The 20,017-nt window shown below is 37.7% G+C and overlaps 2 protein-coding genes across 2 annotated transcripts; one reads left to right on the forward strand and one right to left on the reverse strand.

Annotated features, from left to right (window-relative positions):
* Positions 1-28: 28 nt before the first annotated feature.
* Positions 29-19,010, reverse strand: LOC112574507 (dnaJ homolog subfamily C member 21-like). Its single transcript, XM_025255633.1, is given in 16 exon segments — positions 29-1,469; positions 2,083-2,301; positions 2,712-2,775; positions 2,997-3,055; positions 3,707-3,749; positions 13,791-14,018; positions 14,384-14,468; positions 14,670-14,824; positions 15,615-15,694; positions 16,054-16,104; positions 16,817-16,848; positions 16,851-16,989; positions 17,206-17,331; positions 17,633-17,727; positions 18,051-18,182; positions 18,796-19,010. Coding segments are annotated over 16 exon segments (1,788 nt in total). The 5' UTR covers positions 18,902-19,010; the 3' UTR covers positions 29-1,295.
* On the forward strand, positions 7,274-13,775 carry LOC112573087 (dentin sialophosphoprotein-like). Its single transcript, XM_025253103.1, has 2 exons — positions 7,274-7,411; positions 8,767-13,775. Exon 2 carries the CDS (start codon positions 8,952-8,954, stop codon positions 10,686-10,688), a length of 1,737 nt encoding a protein of 578 aa, XP_025108888.1. The 5' UTR covers positions 7,274-7,411; positions 8,767-8,951; the 3' UTR covers positions 10,689-13,775.
* Positions 19,011-20,017: the final 1,007 nt, after the last annotated feature.

Genomic DNA, 20,017 nt, shown 5'->3' on the forward strand with positions numbered 1-20,017 from the left:
AGTATTGCTATTGTTTTTCTTAAAACACCTTGTCAGACTTTTAATGCTATGAAACTGATGTAAATTAAAAAATTGAATGGCTGAAATTAGTGTCGGAAGTACATGTGCCGCACAAGCATACTGCAAAAAACGCACAGTCCTCGTTAAGTAAGCATTATACTCCAGATGTTTTTTGCCGATATACATTTTGTGTATAGGGCTTTGTGCAATGGTAGAAATATTGAGGAATAAGCACAAGGAATAGTAAGATGATGACTGTGACACAATTGTGTTGGAGTTCGTCTATATCTGAGATAGTGCATGAAGAATCAGTTTGGGTGACCTCTCACAGTGCTCACATACTTAGCCTTTCTGCAGAAAAGGTCTTTATGAACTGAGTCACTGAAAGTATGAATGATGGTAGGGAAATCTGCAAACGGCAATTGTAGAGCGATTTTTATTTCAAGTTTCAACTTAAAATTATTTAAATCATTTAAAGTTGTGTCTTAAGATTGACAGCATCTAGGTTGAGAATTGATAATTCTTATCAATCTTGAAAAGTAAGAGATCATGTCTAGTATGTGTTCTCAATTATGCACAAATTTTGTATCTTCGTATATTGTTTTGAAATTTTACTCATCACATAGTCCAGGCTTTTACTTATTAAATTGTTTTTTTTCTATTTTTGTCAAGGAGTGCTATTTTTATGATTATTAGGAGCAAAGTAGAAGGTACATTTTTTATATATGTGTAAGTTAACCTGTGACAAGGAACATCAATTTATCATTTACAGTATAAAAATAAAAAGCAAAATTTCATAACTATCAAAAGCGCATGGTCCTAGGCAGATGCCTTGTCTGCCTGCCCCTACAAACGGCCCTGCATGCAAAACAGAAGACAGCCACAATGCAAATTTGTTCCCATCAGCAGAAGTCAGTTTACTTTTTATTGGTTTTCATGGCTGATTTTACTTTGTGGTGTATAGAGCCACTGAAAAATTAAGGATTGTTTTTTAAAAGAGTAGCATATCGGTGAAGATTAAAAAAATAACAACAACAGAGGGCATGGTTATGCATACTGATGAGCAATATGTCATAGTAGTGCAGTATATACACAATTTAATTTTTCATGCAACATTTGAATGCTGCTGTGTCATTTAGTTTATTTAAAAACCACATCAAATGCATAAAAGCCACTAGTAGAATAAACTCATTTCAAACTTTTCTATCAGAAAAGATTAAATGTTTTATTCTTTTTAACAATCATGATATCAACATGAAATCATTCACAATAAAATTCCTCTATGATGAAAATCATCATCTCCTGCCTTTCCGCTTGTTCTTTTTGCCACCATTCTCTGTGAGAGAGTCCTGTGTGTTCTGCGATGTGGCAAGAGGCACAGCGTGCCCCGTTGTTTTAATGTGTTCAAACAGTTTGTTGCGAGAAGGGAAGACTTGATGACATATAGCACATACTAAAGATTCTTTCACCTGAGGGGAAAAAAAAAACCAAATCAAAATGAGAAACAAAAGCATGCTGGACTAAGACAACAAAGATGGGGGTAAGGTCTACCAGTTGTGAAACATATGCTTATAAGCACTAATATTTTTACAAGAACTTCATCTTTAGGGCTACTTTCAAAATCAACACAGCATACAACAAGGAGCTACAAATGCTAGGACCCAAAAAACGAAATAAAGTCAGCAAAAATTGTACATCTGGTTTGTATCTGTATGCAATAATAATAAAAAAAAAGCAAGAGACTGACTTCAAACTGAAAATGTTTCAAAATGCTTTAAGTTATGTGCTGACTTTTATGGATAAGACGTTAAGAAGCTAAATATCCCATACTTGTACACTAAAATCATATCTAAAAACAAAATTTATACTCTGCGTAACTCCATATCATAGCCTAATGTTAGTCAAAATCGTAACACCCTGTGTACATCCAACATTCCTGTCAAAGCAGATAACTGACTGCCTGTGTAGTTTTTGATGAGAAGGGATGGTTAGCTGTTTTCAATTTTTAACTTTTCTTTCCCCTCTTGCTCCAAGTTTAAAAATCCCTTCTATGTCTGCGACCTATTTTGTGCTGCACTTTACCTTTGCTGACTTAACAATTTTCCCCTTGGAATGTTCAGCTTTATCAGTTTTTGTTGCCGTCTCCTCCGTAACAGTCTTTGTTTGTTCACATTCCATCAGCGTAGCTGCCTCAGTGGCATGTTCTGTGTTGCAAGGGACAGCTTCTGCATTGTTTGTTGCACCTGATTCCTGTGCAGCAGTGCTGGGACTGGCGGCTAATGAACTGAATTCAGTGTTTTCCTGCAAATAGAAACAAATAGTAATAGTTATTAAGATAATGCTTATGTTAACGGAGATGAATTTAATAAACTTGTTTGGGGCACATGCTAATGGAGTTATAAATTAAACTTTTGTTAACTCTGGGCTCAGAGTTTTATGTCAGAATGGTTAAGCCCAAGCTGTAGTCAGGCTTACTGCTGCAACCAGATTACCCTAAGTAAAGATTTCAGATTTCTTAGACCAAGTTTAACAAAAGAAGTTGCCAAAAGGTTTGAAAACAGTTGGGCTATGGTACTGATACCAGTTTTATCTCTCAAGGGAAGATGGAAAGAGGAGACAGGTGAGCGAGAAATTGGCCCATCAGAATTTTAGTTCATGCTACACTACTAATGAATGATCAGACCTTAGTTCAAGGCCAAATGAAAACTAACCTCCCTTCCAGCACCAGCATCACTTTTCTTCTCTTTCTTTTTGTTTTTCTTGGATTTTGGTTCTCTGTAATGAGGAAAATGTGTATTAAATGGCCACCAATAAATAAATATCTTCATAGAATACAACTACAGTGCCCTTTAATTTCCATCAAGGACCCCTAGTTTCACCTAACCCTAACCCTACCAGGTGAACTTAGAGGTCCTTTACAAGACAAATACTGTAAATGCTTCAGCTTTTAAAAGTGCTTAGAATCACTTCCCATGATGCTACTTCCCAAGTCTAACTTTTCATGCCCTGCTTTATCTTCTCTTCTTGAGGGTGCTACATGTTTTGGGTAGAAATCCTAAGAATAAAATAAATTAAAAAAAAAACACATTCAGTTTTAAAGTACAAAAATATAATAATAAAGCAGCTTATGTAAGCAAAATGCCTGAAACACATGCAATAACAGGACATTTTATACTGAGAAAGTGTTGCCTTATACATAGTAAGATGACAGCTAGTCACCTTCAAGCAGTCAGCCTCTACCTTAGTTTCAAATAAGTGGTTTTACTAGTTTATCTTGATTTTTCAATGAGATGACATTGACTGCTTGCACTACTAAATACCACTAAGCACAGTACTAACAAAATTTTTAGTTAGTATGGTAATCTCATCTTTAGTTTTTCTTTTTGAAAATGGGTGTGTCAAGTTTCAGAAAACCCTTTTCCTGTAGCTGATCGAGAACATTAATTTGTATGGTGATAGTTTTACCTTCTGGAGTTGGTATCTTCATCATCTGCTGCCTGAAGTCTGCTCACTAACAAAGTCAGCTCTTCATCACTATTTCATTCACCTGAAAATGTACATTTGAAGTGCAGATGGATTTGCTCCCAGCCATCTTTCTTGCCTTTCTCTCACCTTCCTCTCCTTCTCTCTCAATTGCACACATGCACTTGCAAACATCCATGCGCACAGCCTACATGAAAAACAAAGTGAATAAAACTGAACATACCTGTGCTTTTTGGCGTCTCTTTTTCTTTTGTTTCTTTGAAAGCCTGTAAAAACAAAGAGATTACAGCTCAGTTTCTGCATCTGATCCAGCTGTTCTAAAATGCAAACACTTTAACTTGTATATTGAAGGCACGTGTGCATGCAAACACACAAACCTTCCTACTCTTGCTCAATCTCTCACACACACACACACTGTGATTAATAACACACAAAAGAATTTTTTTTAAAGCAAGGTGATGCAAAAGTCTTCACTGCAATGGGAACTACTAATCAGTATAATGACCTGGTAATGCCAGATGATAAAAACTATAGTGTCTAAAACACATTTTTAAAAACAGAAACAAAAATAAGGACATAAATGTTCTAACCAGTTAACCAACCCAACAAAGTAAAAGCTTGAATTTTGAAAACTCGCTGCTGCCATTTCAATGCCCATTAGCTGCCTTCATGCTGTCATGAAGACAAAACAGTCTTTATGCTTTGTCCCCAATCCCACCTTGTCCAGCTGCCAAACTTGCTCAGGGCACATGGAAACAAAAAACCCAAGTTTCTCTACCTCTTTCAAAGCAGTGTCCTCTTCTTGCACATGGGCACCACTGGCCCACAGAGCTGTATCAGAGTTTACATGTGTCAGCTTAGAATGATCACATTTAGCCCTGTGGGCTGTGCAGGGAACAAGGTAGGCGAAACCTAACCTGACAGGTGTCAAGATTTACAACACCTCAACATGTTCAGGCACTGACCTAGTCCAGATGACTTCTACAACTCTAGGCAATGTCCCTCTCTGTGTCTGAAGAAATGTGTCAATTTAAACTCTTAGACTAAGTCTAATTTTTAGTGTCTGGAGACTCTTTGCTGACTGCTCAATTGCTTGTCTGATACAGGCAATATACAGCATCATGTCAGTGCATGCGCAAAGCATTTGGAAGCAATGTGTTGTACAGCACTAGCAACAGACACACCATGTCTAATCTTTACCAAATGCAGAAATCAGTAGACTAAAACTTCAATATTTTCAGACATTGACAATGTCACAGGTATTTGATACAATAGCTTGAACAAATATGTAACTTTGACAAGAATTATTCTGAGAACCAAAGGCATCAGCTTCCCAGTCTTGCATGCCACGCTGGCGCTGATTATATGGACGCTGCCCCAGGCTGGATGGTTAGAAATAAAGAATAACTCCCCTGAATGGCAGCACAGTTTAACAGTTGGTGGACTGATGTTTTGTACATTATAAATGCAAAGAATACACATTTATTTGGCAGGTTTGACAGTTGAGAGACCTTTCAGATATTGTTATAGCATTCAGAAAACAAAGATGAAGATAATGACATTGGTTTCTCAAAAAAGGTGGTTGGTCTGAGGGCCCTTTCAGATGATGTTAGTTATGATGATGCAATGATAATGATATTAGTTTCTTACAAATAGTTGCTCACTTTACACAATCTGATCATGACATTAGAGTTTCCCTAAATTTGTTTGAATTGCATAACCTTTGGTGATTTACCTTGAACAGAAGTAGCCAATGCTGTAGTGAACAGATTTGTTCTTTTAGTCAATTAACGTCACCTAATGTCAAGGTAAAGTCACTAACCGCTCCCCGCTCTGGCTTGAAAAATATGAGATTTGAGATGCAAGGAAACAATGCAACATTCTCATCTCTACAAAATTATCTGATGCCATAAAACTGAAGTATATTGTATACTCATAAACAATTGGTATTGAAATCCTGACAGTTTACGTCAAGTGTTTAGACTATATCTTGGCCATTGCTCACCCTCAAAATTTTTAAAGCTTTCAAGCTAGACCCTGCCACTCCTACCATAATTCTCCAGCACAAAACACTTTCTGATGGATAACAAAGTGATCAACACTGTACAACAATGCACTGTCTGCAAAGTCCATGTTCTTGACACACAATCTGACACCAGTCTGACTACACCTGTCTAGTCAAGGCAATAACCCTTTAGCCCAACCAAGCTACCTGTCATCTATGCCACACAGGAAAACATAGGCACTCATGTTGCCTTCTGTCTTTTTTTGACATAAAAATTTGCTTTCTTCTCTTCCTTTCATAACTATTGCTTTCTCTTTATAACAGAATAACTTGGACTTTATTTCAAAGACTATTAACCTATTAACCTGGTGTATAAAATTACAAGTCACAAAATCTATGCTTTCAGCATTTGTAAACAGCCCAGATATAAAAAAATAAAACAAGATCAACTATAGTGTTCAAACATCTTGTCTGAATGCAAAGAACTGAGCTTATGAATAAAGGTAACTCAAGTACTCTATTCGCAATTTCAAACAAATTTAATAAACTTATGCCTTTGCCAGGTTCCTTGGTGGATGCAGATTTCTCCCCGTTCCACATGCCTCTTTTCACCACTCAAGGGAGACAAAAAGGTTGGGGGACAAAGACACAAACAGATGCTTTATAAAGGCTCACCAGTCTGTGGCGGGCACACTGCCTTGGGACCTGTCTGGTTGACTTGTCTGTCTAGAAGGAAAGCAGATTACAAAATGCACTCTACCTCTTGTGCACATATTCCAAAACAGCTTAAATGTGAAATGGTTTCAATGTTTGTACATATGTGCTATATGTGTAAGCCAAAAGAACAAGTCTGCAGGTCAAGAAGAAGGTACATCTTGGCTGGAGTCCTGAGAGTGTTTACAGCTTGCAGCAACACTTTCTCAACTGCAGCTTTTATCTTCTTGTTGGTGCTAGTTAATATCAGGAAAAAAGCCAAACCATTGCTGCTTCAATGTGTTCACTCGTAATTACAATGAGGTCACTGAACAGAAATGGAGGAACACTGAGCTGCAAGATGACAGTTTTCAATATTCTTCTGCTTGCCATGTGGGTTGATGCTTTGGGGTTCAGGCCGCAGCTGAAGTCTGAGGAACCCATTATCACCAGTTCAGCAACCAGCATCAAAGTCGAAAAACGCCTTTCTGCTGTGGAAGAGATCCTGCTGGAAACGAAAACAATGGTGCAGCAGATGAAGATGTCACTGCAGTCCATGCAGCAGGTAGAGAGCTTGCTGGTGCTTCTTCTGGAGGAGATTCTACTCTCAGTTTCTGACCCACCACCCAGCACTCAGAGCAAAGGTGGCGAAGACAGTGATGAAGCAGCACAAGCAGCTGACACAGCTGGAGTGGACAGTGCTGAAACAACTGATGTAGAAGAAGAGGAAAATGCCCCTGATTTGCAGTTCATTCATCAAGATCCCATAGACACTCTTCCAATGCTCTCTGTACAGCACCAAGATGCCAACTCAGTGCTCCGCACCTTGATACAGAGAAGCATGAATCTGCATAATAATGTACTGGCCAACAACCCTCAAATGATCAACAATGCCATGGCCTTTGGGTTTCCAGGAAAGTGTGCTGAGTCAAACCAAAACCCCTTGACAAAAGCTGACATGCCCCTTGAAGAAGTATTGTATCAAGCTGCTCATGTCGGCCCAGCATTGCTGCCATGGAGATGTCCAATCAAGGTGATGAGGCTCACACTGAAGCACTAGACAGTGCAGAAAATCTGCAGTCTCTGCCTACCACATCCAGTGCATTTCAAGATTTGGTGTCAGGTCACAGACATCAGGAGCCAAACAAAAATTTAGCAAATGCTTCCCTATCATCCAGTAAGCAGCAGGAAAGTCTCGGCAACAGTTCTCTGGTCCTTGCATCTTTGAAGGTAGGAAGTCAAGCATTCTTTCCTTCTTTCTCTCATCCTACCACAATGTATGACAGGTTGGTCATCTACTGACACCTGCTATGTAAAATTGTCAAAGCTATCTCCTGGATTAATTTGAGCTTTTCCTGCACTTATCAGCAACAAAGAGAGGATAAAGCAAAGAAATATAAAATGATAACACACAGAAAAAAGTGATTGAAGGTCTTAAGTATGAGAATAAAAGAAATCTATTGCCACTTTTGACCAGCAATATTTCCCCAGAGTGCCATCAGGAATATGCCCCATGAAGATAAAAAAGAATTAAGAATGAGAGAACAACATATTTCAATAAAAAGAACCCTTTCCTTCCTGAAAAATTCATTTTATCTACTGCCCTGATTCTGTTTCTTTCATAACCTGCAGGATTATTCAACTACTTTTCTCTGTTTAGTCATCTTAGTCTGATTGTGGGTACCGACTTATTATCTGTTTGCAAGAAGTATCACGTCATTAACATCAATAATGAATTTGTCAGCTGCATTTGATGCACTTGACCACGACAACATTTTTCTCCAGTGCCATCTTGCTATTTTCGGCTTCTCTGGCACTGTTTTCAACTGGTCTGGTCCTACCTGACTGTTTGCACCCAGTCTTTAGTAGTTATGGCTCCCATATCATCATCTGCCACTTTGAAGAGTGAGGTGCCTTAAAGCTCTGTGCTTGTGCGCTTACATTGTACATTCAGCCTCTTGGTCTAACTATCCCCTACAAGGGCCTGCAGTCTCACGTGATGCTAATGACACACAGATGCTAGTATCTTGCCTTGCTTGTCAACTCTAATAGGTGTGTACCATCACATAGCAAACAGTATATTCTGTCAATGCCTAATGTCCATCAACAAACTGAAAATGACTGACAACAAAACTGAGGTCCTTCCCACAGCCTTGGCAAATTGAAATGTGTGCCATTCTCTACAACTACTTTCCCTGGGGTGAACTTCTCTCTTTCCCAGACAGTCCAGGAACTTGGTGTTATTTATTGATACATCATTGTCTCAAGAATCTCATAACTATGCAGTCTCCAAGTCCATCCTCCTTGATCTACTTGTCTACTTTTGTGTTGTCCAGGCTGAATTGGTGCAACTCTAAACTTGTCAATAGCCCTAACCGACTACTGGACAAAATTAGGAGGGCTCAGAATAGTGTCAAGCATTATCTTCTGCAAGCAGTTCCAGGGAATTTACAATAAATTGGTAGCCAGTGGACAAAGGGTACAAGTTGCATGTTTTATGCAGACAAAGTTATGAAATTCTTTCTGCTCACCAAAATGTAAAACAATTTTTTTTACAAATGAAAACATTATTATGTTTTTCTTAGGCTTTGCAACCTGCAAACATGGAAGGAAGCGCAAGAATTGGAAAGGAGAACAGACATGATGCCACTGAAAAACAAGCACCTAATACAGCAATGCTCTCCTGCAAAAACATGGGCAGTATGTGGGATCTGACCAGTCTGCACAGATTTCTAAACAAATCAGGGACAGCAGAAATCTTGGCAAAGACATGAGTTCACTCACTTCTGAGGCCTTTACAAACAATTCTTCACCTGGAAATTTAAATAATGGGGATGATGGGGGAGAAGATGAGGTGAAGGTTGTGGAAGATGAGGCGAAGGTTGTGGAAGTCAACAAAGCACATGGGCAGCTGTCTAGACAATGGAACAGTCCGCAGCTAACAAGCAGCCAGCAGGACAGTACTATCAGTGAAGATATTTCTTTGTCAACAGTTTTCAACACCAACCATAGTAACATTCACGATGAAGATGACAGTCCAGGTGAATCTGAAGCTTTACAAACCAACGATGGCAATCAGGGACTTTCCCAGTGGCACCAAAATCCAGACCAAGATTTCTCTTCTTCTGAGGATGGTGAGCCTCACACTGGGGCAGAAAATGCTAGAGGTAGTGATGAAACAATGCAAGATGGTGAGAAGCCTTCTGATTCAGATGACCTCCAGAATTACAATGGTGCTAAAAATGATGATGATGATAAAGCGTTGAGCAGGGAAAACGCAAGTGACACAGACTCCATGCAAGCCAGTGGAAGCATGGAAAATAACAATGATGGACTTGTTGATGTGAATGATGAGAGCAAGATGTTTCATGATATGATGTCTAATACAAGAACAGATCAAACAGACAAGGACAGCACGGACCAAGATAGCAATGCAAATCCTGCTGAGATTCGTTCTTCCACCAATAGTGCTAGTGATGAAGACACCGATAACAAAGAGAATTTAGAGGTAGGAAAGGAAGATTTAGTTAATTTGGAGGCGAAATCTGAACTTAGCGAAACCCATTCACTGGATTCACATGATCTTTCATCTGATGAACATCTCTCAGAATACCCACAGCAAGGCTACACACAAAACAGCCTGATGCCCCTTGATCGAAAAAAGCGCCAAAGTTTTGATGATGTTCTGCTTTACCTGCTGGATGACTTGGCTGCAAAGAAAGAAAGCAGTAAGGGTATGCTGAGCACTCTTCTGCAAAGATTTAAAGATAAGCAACAGCTGTATATGAATGGTACCACCGGCAACCACAGCAACATCACGGTGAGCAGTGTGCCAGGAAACGCATCAGTGACTGAACAGAATGAACTGACTAACAATGGGGACGATGAAAGAGTCATGATGCTGGGCTACAGTAATGCTACAAATGTAAGCATGGAAGAGATTGAGAAAGAGGCAGCAGCAGGTACCAATGCACTGCAGAGTTCTGCCACAACAGAATCTGCTGAATATAGATCTTTAAGCACTGACGTGCCTGGACCATCTGACCAGACCATACAAAGCCATGAAGGATCAAGGACTCCTTACCAGGATGAGCTATCAAGCCAGATGTACAAATCAAACACGAATCAAGATCAGAGACAGAATGAAGACAAACCTGCTGATTCCAAAGCTGGTCAAAATCAGAGGGTCCAAGAAAAGCTTGAGAGAGGCCAGAATCAAGGTGATAGTAGTGACAACAGAGGTCATGTTACCAGCAACAACCACAGCAACAGACACAATAAAACCATTGACAATGATGATGGAAGTGATGATGATAAACCAACTAAAACAGCAGAAACAGATACTGATATAGCAAAAGCATTGATGACGAAGATGATACTATGTCACAGCAATCCTCATCACAGGAGTCTATTGAATCCAGAGCCAGTGTGCGACTCCAACGCTCACCTTATTTTCCCAGCTATGCTACTGGCAGCAGAAGCAGGCAAAGCAGCAAGGAGAAGATAATGGTATATGCATTGAAAAGCAGACAAGCACGCAGCATACAAGCTTATCCTCCCCATGTTTTACAAAAAGGTCCCATTAACACACATCAGAAATCCTGGCACAGTAATGACAGAACCATGTTGTCAGGGCCCTGGAATGATGCATCCCAACAGATGTCGTCATTCGGAGGCAGGGACGTCCTTGCTGAAGACTCAGGTCACAATGGGGGAAGTACCAAAAGGCTCCTGACAGCCTTCCTCCTGGCTCTCTTTGGTCCCCAAAGTCAACAGGGGAATGGAGAGGAACAGGAGATGGAAGAACCCGAAGAACAAGCTGTGGAAGACAGCGCAGCCACCACAACACCAGTTTTGCGACCTGAACAAGTGCAAACTTTGCAGGACTCTATTGTTCGTTTCTGGAGGCTTCTTACCAGGGCTAGTGAAGATTCATCTGCATCTACCACAGCGACACCCACATCACCAGCAGCTGATGAAGCTGCACCATCATCAGAGTCAGAATCCACTTCAACATCACTAAAGCCTTCCTTTCTGCCTGAAGCTGCTGACAGACAGCCTAGCAACTACTAGACCACCAGACAGTATTAGCAGATGCCACTTGACACCTCCACTATCTTATCCTAAGACAATAACACTTCTCAAGCAAGATTCACCAGCATTTCCAGGGTTAAACCTATTCAAACCATTCTTAAGACACACAAAAGGTTCTGAATTAATTTGCTATTAAATAGTGCTAAAATCAGTCCAGTATATCATAAAGTATATTGTATGAACTATCCCTTCCCCCAAAATGTTACATTCCATAAAAACAAAAACACCAAATAAAGAAATGACAGAACAGCTACACATGTAAATGAAAATGGTAAGCTTCAATAATGATGCCTGGTGACTATGGGAAAGAAGAACAAAAATACTCGCCCCTGAATGCATGTGACCTTTGACTTATTCCTTTCCCTAAAAACGAATCTCGATGTGCATAACCCCTAGCTTTAGCCTGTACAGTAAAATGTTGTATTCCTTTACCTCTAGAGCTTCATTTTAGGTCTGTTTTCTTCAGCGACAATGACATGAAGTAAAGTAGTTTCTCTAAATCAATAACTAAATCTGCAACCTGTCTGAGCAGTACTGCACAGTTCAACTACAGCAACTTTCAAAGAGCAGTACTAGACTGGTAAGCCAAACAAAACAGAATAAAAAGCTAGAGTGAGCAGAATTAAAATCAATTATATTAACTGCTTTTTTAAATTAGCAACATTTTTATTAAAACTGTTTTCCAATTTGATGTAAAGCTCTTCACTATATGAAGCATTGCTTTTTTTTCTACACATCTTTTACCTCCCTATTTTGCTGACCAGTTGATATGACATTAATACACTACAGTCATGATGCAGTAAATAGCCTGGGTCTAATCTTAAATGTTTAGGCAAGAAAAACTAAACTGTGGAAAATTTTAATCATTTTCTCAATATTTTGTACTTTCCATTTACCCATAACAGTTAAAGAAATTAAACAAAATTCAGCTCAAAAGCAATTTCAGTTATAAAACTCTGTATTGTGTACCGGACACCCTAGAGACTCAGCTACACTTATCAGAGAAGGACAGATCATGAATGAAAGGCTGGTCAGCAGTGTTACTTCACACCTCCACCTCACCCTTATGACAAAATTGGTCAAGGGACTAAACTGACTAGATTTTTTAAATGTCAGAATGAATGTGAGTGTATGCTGTACATGTGGACTGACTAGCTAATACTAATCATAGCTTTTGACCACACAATATTATCTTCTACGACTACTGTTGTGGAGTTTCACACCTCACAGAACCCATACAGGTATAACATACAGTCTCCCTTCACAAATCAAGTTACATACAAAAGCACAGCTCTACATTTAGAAACATAGAAAACTATTCTAATTCCTTAATTATAAACTGAGAGAACTGCCCGTCAACAGTTTTATGTTTCCCATGTTATTAACTCTTCACACTTACATCTCATTTGTGTCAATTGTCCATCTTGAATGAGTTAACAAACAATGATAAGCTAGTGGTGTTATTTTTATACTCATTCCATTTGGTTTTAGTAGGACTGTTTATTTTTTCATAATGTTTTTTTGCTAACAGCTACTGCTACCTACTTCGCACAGTCAGCAGTTTTCAAAGATTAACAGAAAAGTGTCAATGATGATTTTACAGAAGTCCATCATGAATGGACATAATGTGTACAACATCTGTCAGTCAGCAATATCACATTGTTTTAAAAAAAGTCACCACTGCATGTTATTTTTTCCCTTCCAGTATTATGTTGTTATTATGTAATATTAAGTATGCCATGCATGTACGCTGCCCTCCTATTAAACTGTGTAAACCACTCATTGTAGCAAATGCTTATAAAGTATAAACTAATGACTGAATCCAATACCTGTATCAGTATTACATGTACAAACCTAAGCTATAAATGTTTTAGTAAAAACTAGCAAAATTATTTTGCATGCCTTACACATGCAATGAGTAAGTTTTAACTCCTTTCAGACAGAAACACGCGAAGACAAAAGGGCATCACTTTTTTTGAAGTAACAGCCACTCCTGCTGATACTTAAATTGAATGTACCTGGGTGCACAGTAAACCCATGAGAATGACCATTAGCTGTCCTAAAACAAGATGATGTGATCAAAATAAGGTGAGCTATTCTGCTCCATGAAGTCTAACATTTTTAAAATCTATGTAAGGACACAAAAATCTAACATGATGTATCCCTGAAATGGGTGTGGGTAGTACACAAAATATTGATCTTGTAAACTATTTCTAGACTCCCCACACTGTTACAGTCAGCCCCACATAATAAAAGATGGCTAAAATAGTTCCATCCCAAAGTGCCCATGGGAAACTTTTACATGCACTTCTAAATGCACTCCCAAGTGAACTGAGCAGTGTATGTCATCAATAAAGAAAAGACAAAGGAATGTGTGCAAAATGCAGATAAATGTTTGACAAAGACTTACTCATACTCATAAGAGATATACACTTTAAAGTCTTAATCTACCATTGTATCATTTATTTTTGGAAATAAACATGTCAAATTATTCCTGCAAGCTTGTTGGACTCACCTTGATTTGTTGCTTTGTTCTTCCTCTTCTGCAGAAACTGCCTCTGCATCTTGCAAATCTTCCTCCTTCATGTCACTTTGTTTCTCCACTGTTTTTGCATTTTCCTCAAATGGCTTGCCATTCATGTCTGGTATGTCTTGTTCCACATTTTCAATGTCTTCCCCTAGGCTTGCTCTTGCTAAGGCCACCATTTCAGCATGTTTTTTAGACTTTTTGTGGTTAGAGATTCTAAGGACAGACATGCGAAGACATAAAAATTTGTTCACACTGGCATTTACAATTAAAATTTATCACCGAAGGCTCTAATAGCTTTCTTTCTCTCACCAACCAAGATTGAGTGTTTATTTTAGAGTTGTTAAAAGCTGCTTTGTACAACCAAAAAAAGCTTCATAGTTATTTATAGAAAATGCCAGATGAGCTGAAAAATATAAATGTGACAAGTAGTCTAAAAAGAATATTGCAAGAATACTCTATAGAAAAAACATTTTTGACAAAAACTCACTACAACATTTCCAAAAATCTTATTTTCGAGTGACGGCTGCTTTTTCCTCAATGAACAAATTTGCACCTAAACAAAGAGAAAAATTACTCACGCATTTTCACTCTTGAAAGCCTTGCCACAGGCCAAACAATAGAATTCATCCCAATCTTCCTCCAGATCTTCACCAACTCCTGAAACTAAATTAATGACAGGATAACACTAATGGAAACATTGCTCTATGCATACTGTTACATTCTAGTCAATAAATCTCGTAGTGCTTTGTATTATCTACAGAAATATATGGATTTCATACAAAAGACTTGCAACACAAAGATTTACTGTTGATATACTGTTGAAGCAGTATGGCACTAAAAGTGGAAGAACATTAAGAACCCCACCATTTGCAGTATTATCGTCATCCTCCTCATCGCTGCCGTTATCACTGTGACTATGGTCCCCAAACTGGTCAGCCAGATGGGCCTCCAGCTGCTGAAGGTCCGTCTCAAGACCAGACATGGCTGACCAACCTGTCTCTTGATATTCTTCCTGTCGTCTGCATAAATATTCCATTTATTTTCCACTCTGATTAAATGGGATGTCATTATGTGAAAAACAGTCTAGCGATGCATAGCACTAAATATTAAATAAAAGAGTAAAAGTTCCTAGAGGTTAGAGGCCATAAGGACAGTGAACTATGAGTGGTCCACCATATCTAAGGCATATGGAAGGAAGACAATAGCTGTCTCCCACCACAACCCTTTACCTTCTCTAATAAATCAGGTGTCCACAAACGAATTATATAATATGATACATAATTTTTCAATCAAGTCATGATCTGATGATATTCTGCTTACAACATTAGACAGACTATGATGGCCTTCCTTCCACAAATACATTTATTAATGTAACAAATGTTTTTTATAAAATGACACATTGGCAATCTGGACTTAGTCTGACATGGATTCCTGGTTTATGAAAAGTGCCATCACAAAACAAATCTTCCCTTAAAAAATGTTTTATAAAAACAGGAAATAATGCAATAAAGACAAAATGAGCATTTAGCAGTGAATTCAATTTAAAAAAAAACACCTTCACCAGCTATGTAAAAAGTTACAGTATAATTTATTTGCTTCATCTACTCAAGGATAGTGTACTACTACCTTTGAATAAGCAGGTTGAAGGGCAAGTCTTTTATGATACACAATCATGAAGATGATAGTTAATAATGCAAGTACAATACAGTGACGGTGTCTCTATTGTTTACTCAAAACGCATGGCATGAGAATTCGAAAACATTTTGAAAACAATGGGATAAAATGAAAAAAATAATTATTTTCACTAACCTTACTCTTTCCTTTATCTCTTTCTCTCTCCTTTCTTTTGTTTTCTTATCGATCTCAGCTGCTCTCTCCTCCAGCTTGCGCTGTAGTGAAATTAGAAATTAGAAGGCAGTGAAAAATCAAACAAATTGTGTGACTTATTGCAGTGCAATAATTGGTAAAGTGCTAAAAACATCACCATAAAGCTTTTAAAACATTATTGTAATTTATCTTGCAAATTAAAAAATTAACAATTTGTTCAAGGCATTTCTTATGAATTAGTAATTACTTAGCTATTTATTCCAGACGTCTTACTTGATTTCGCAGTATTTCCTTATATTTGACTTGAGCAAATTTCAGCAAAGAGAAGCTGGCAAAATGTGCAACTGAATGCTTTTCATTCTGTTAATATCTATGTACACAGCTTTTTTCACGACTTTTAGCTTCTGTGATTTGTTCTCACCTTATATTCTTGCACTCGCTTGTCTCTCTTTCGAACAAAAGCCACAAGAGCCTAATAAAAAAAAAAAAAAAAATTGCATGGCCACAAACAATAATTTTCTGACATTTAGTTAAAACTAAAAATATATAGTAGCATGCAATGTCCAAAAAAAGATGGCTCTTTTTAAACTTTTGAAAAAAATGTCAAAGTTAAAATGATAAACAATACTGAATGCAAGATCACAAAATCCAAAACATATTCTACTGCTCTAATACAGGTGGAATGTTATATCTCAATGAAAGTGACCAGGTTGTTTAAAATTAAATAAACATTTAGGAAGTACTGTTTAGTAGCCTGCAGTTTGATGTCACCGGTCCTCGGTACCTCTCCATCTGACACCAAGCTTCTGCAAGTTCTAAGACAAAGACCTATGGACAGAGGTCTTTCTCCTACCAAGCCTCATCAACTTGTAATGGATTACCCATCAGCCTTCGTCACTCTGATTCTCTTACCACCATAAAGTTCAAGACATCTTTTCAGAACTTCACAATGACCCTGTCCTAACCCTGAGTGTGCATGATGTCTGTTTGTATTTGAGTATGAATAGCGTCTGTAGTAGGAGTGAGCATGTCTGTTTTATGTGAATATGGGTGCATGGTTGTTTATGATCTTATGATCTATATATCATTTATGTAAAGCGCTCTGAGCAAACATTTTTTTGAAAGGTGCTATAAAAATCCTCCTCATTATTATTATTTTAAAAAATATCCTACAGGAAGCTAACCCGAATTTCTTCATTTCGTTCCTTCTTAGCATATCCCGTAACTTCTTGTTTTCAGCCTCCATCAAACGCCGACAGCGTCGGTCAGGTGCTTCTCGGGTGTCATATTTCTCCACCCAAACATATGACTTGGTTGTGCAGAATGCATGCCAGAAATCGTAAAAAGGCCTTACCACCTGGAAAAAAAAGAATGCCATTTACTCTTAGTTTTTTTTTCTCTGCACCAAAAGAATATGTAATGACTCATATGATCTGTTTGTATCTAGGCTCCTCAGTCTCTTAATGTTTACAATCTTGTCTCTGTTCTACCAGTGTTTAGTTACAGGATGGTGGTCATATGTGAACAACCATGTGAACAATTAAGAGACCAAGATTCTGCAGAATGTACTCACCTCCTCATAATCACTTTGAGAATCACCAAATGTAGGAAATTCATTGTCACTGTCCTTATCATCCATGAAGACATAATCCTCTTCTGCTAGTGTTTTAAACACATCCCTATACACTGCATAAAATCCCTGACAAAAAAATAAAATATAATTTACAAAAACATCAACTGGTTGAGTAAGGATGGTCCTAATGGCAAAAATCAGCTCAAAGTCAACAGCATCTTAAGAAAAACAAAATTTGGAAGTCTCAAACATTAAGGATCCTAATTACAACTATTACCACAATCAACAGCGATCCCTGGTCTGTTGCATGAATTTGTTTTCAGGAAATTGTTACATTTGTGTTCAAAGTATAATTTCTACAATAAAAGAAGAAAATAAAAAACATCTTAATATAGTGGCTTCTGGATAAAGCACAAATAAAACTGACTTTGTCATCATCACCATATCCAGAATAACAGGATGAGGTGAAATACTGGAACAAGTTCAGGCTGTTGTCTTCATATTTGTCTCCCTGGCCTTGACCTGTGTTGTAAAAAATAATCATGAATGTGAACTCTTGAACAGTGAATTTAGAGTTTGGGATAGCTATACATTACACCTTTATCATAGTATAATGAGATAATGCATAATTATTATGCCTTTTGTTTAAGAGTGGGTTAGTATGAATCAAAATATTTATAAACTAGTAGTTCAATGTCTGCTTTATGCCTCATTTTTCATGTTAACTTATGTAGTCAGCCAAACCACATGTACAATCAATCCTTTAGCCCTAAATACCCTAGGAGACTTTATAAACATCTAAATCAGCAGCTGAAGATAACTAGTATTGCTAACAACGTACATACCTCCTCGCAAGATAGCCTCCCTATGCTTATCATACCAAGCACGTTCCTGGGGGTCAGTAAGAATTTCATAAGCTTGCTGGACTAATCGAAACTGAGCTGTAGCCTCTTCCACATTTTCTAGATTTTTATCTGAAGCATAAAGCATATTTCATTATATAAGGTAATTTTGATTGTTAAGAAGTTCAAAAGCAATATGAATAACTTTCAGCATTTTCAGAAACAAGTAGTCTTCCTACAGACATGTAATTATGGATGAAATAATAATACTACATAGAAATGCCTGATAATAAATAAACATATTATAAAGCTATAGCAGTTATAAGCTATATTCTATTAGTCTACTTATAGTAAATCTACAATAAACAATTAAACATTAGCTCCTTATTCTTTTCATCATAATAATGTCAGAAACTCTTTCTATTTAAATGGTATATAATTTGTGGTCATTCTCTAATATACAATCAGAAAAAAATGAATGCACTTAACAAATCTGCTTCTTACAAAGATACATGCTGTGTGAGAGTTGCAATTCGCTCGTCTCACTTAGCCACTTAGCTACAGCTAGAGAATTTAGAATCACTGATTTACCTGATCAAGACCAATTCGGTAATTGATGTTATTTCTATTATTTCCATGTATCAAAAAAAATCTCAGCATATAGCCTAGTTTAATTCACGATGATACACATCTGATTTTTAATTAGATTCATTTTCTGTTGAAACATCAGTCTGGTTTACCAACCTGGGATGAAACTTCAATGCGAGCTTGCGGTACGCTTTCTTTAAATCGTCATTTGAAGCTGTCCTCTCTACTCCTAGTACTTCATAATGGCATCTCATTTTTGACGCCATTTGTCTCTAATAAATTATTTACTACCTAGTATAAAACTGCTTTCTTGAGTAAAAATGTTGCGACAATGTTTTGAAATCGTGCAATACTCGTGTTAGCTCTTTAGCTTTAAAGGTGCAATTGCTGCAACGAAGGGACACTACTCTCGTTGCCATCGGAAAGCAGACGACATTTTTTTCTCTTTCAATGATGGCGACCTGCGCATACAAGTTCATGCTTTCATACGTTTTCGTCGTTTACTGTATAAGCAGCGTAGCTTAATCTTTTTTAAAGAAATGTTGTAAGTAGTCAATAATTGAAAAATGAGTGTTTCAGGGATGAGTATAATGCTTGTGTAGAGTCTTGTGATTTGTTCTTCGTTTTTCGACTGTGGTTTATCTTCTATAATGGAAGTGGATACTGTGATGTGTAAAGTGCGATGAGCTCGCATAGGGCTAGGATATGGCGCTGTATAAGTTAACTTCTTACTGTTTATTAAAAGTAAAATGGCTTTAAGTAAAGATAATATCTCTGGCTTGGTGACAAAAATCATCGTTAGTCAGAATTTATGCTGGCACAAAAGTTATTTATTAGAGAGCAGTAAATAGTAGGTCATCAGCGAAGTAAGGGTTAATACCACAACAACAACAGTTAACAGTACTATAATACATTCATTCCAGACACTCTGGGCAGACCCTCATACAATCACAATTAAGAGTCAAATCTGGTTTTAATTCATTCACACTGTAGTGTTGAAAAGTCTCAAGGCCCAATCGTTGGTCCTGCATGCAGGCACACATAATCGGCGGCACGACGAAAGCTGACAGAACTCTCCCGATATATGTCTATCATCACTTAAAGTTGCAGACGCTTTTGAAAGTCTCTGCCAGTTACAAATACCTGAAAAATTTCAGGCTAAGAAAGACTTCAGTTTCGGGAGAAGGAAGAGCCCCGTTTCGCATCAGAACTCGCAGTACGTGTTTAGAACGCCTGTTTCATATTTCAAACAACAAAATCAAAGAGTATCATAACCTCCACATGGACATAAGTAGAAAAGTGTGTAATTCTACTTGGTATTAAAAAACAGCCTTAAAAAACCCCAAAGCAATACATTAAAAAAATTTCATTCATGATCTTTG

This window comes from Pomacea canaliculata, linkage group LG10 (assembly GCF_003073045.1).
Source record: "Pomacea canaliculata isolate SZHN2017 linkage group LG10, ASM307304v1, whole genome shotgun sequence".
Lineage (NCBI taxonomy): Eukaryota > Metazoa > Mollusca > Gastropoda > Architaenioglossa > Ampullariidae > Pomacea > Pomacea canaliculata.

Bases quoted from the DNA above. Each gene is read 5' to 3' on its own strand.
- LOC112573087 (XM_025253103.1), top strand. From the start codon at position 8,952: ATGAGTTCACTCACTTCTGAGGCCTTTACAAACAATTCTTCACCTGGA.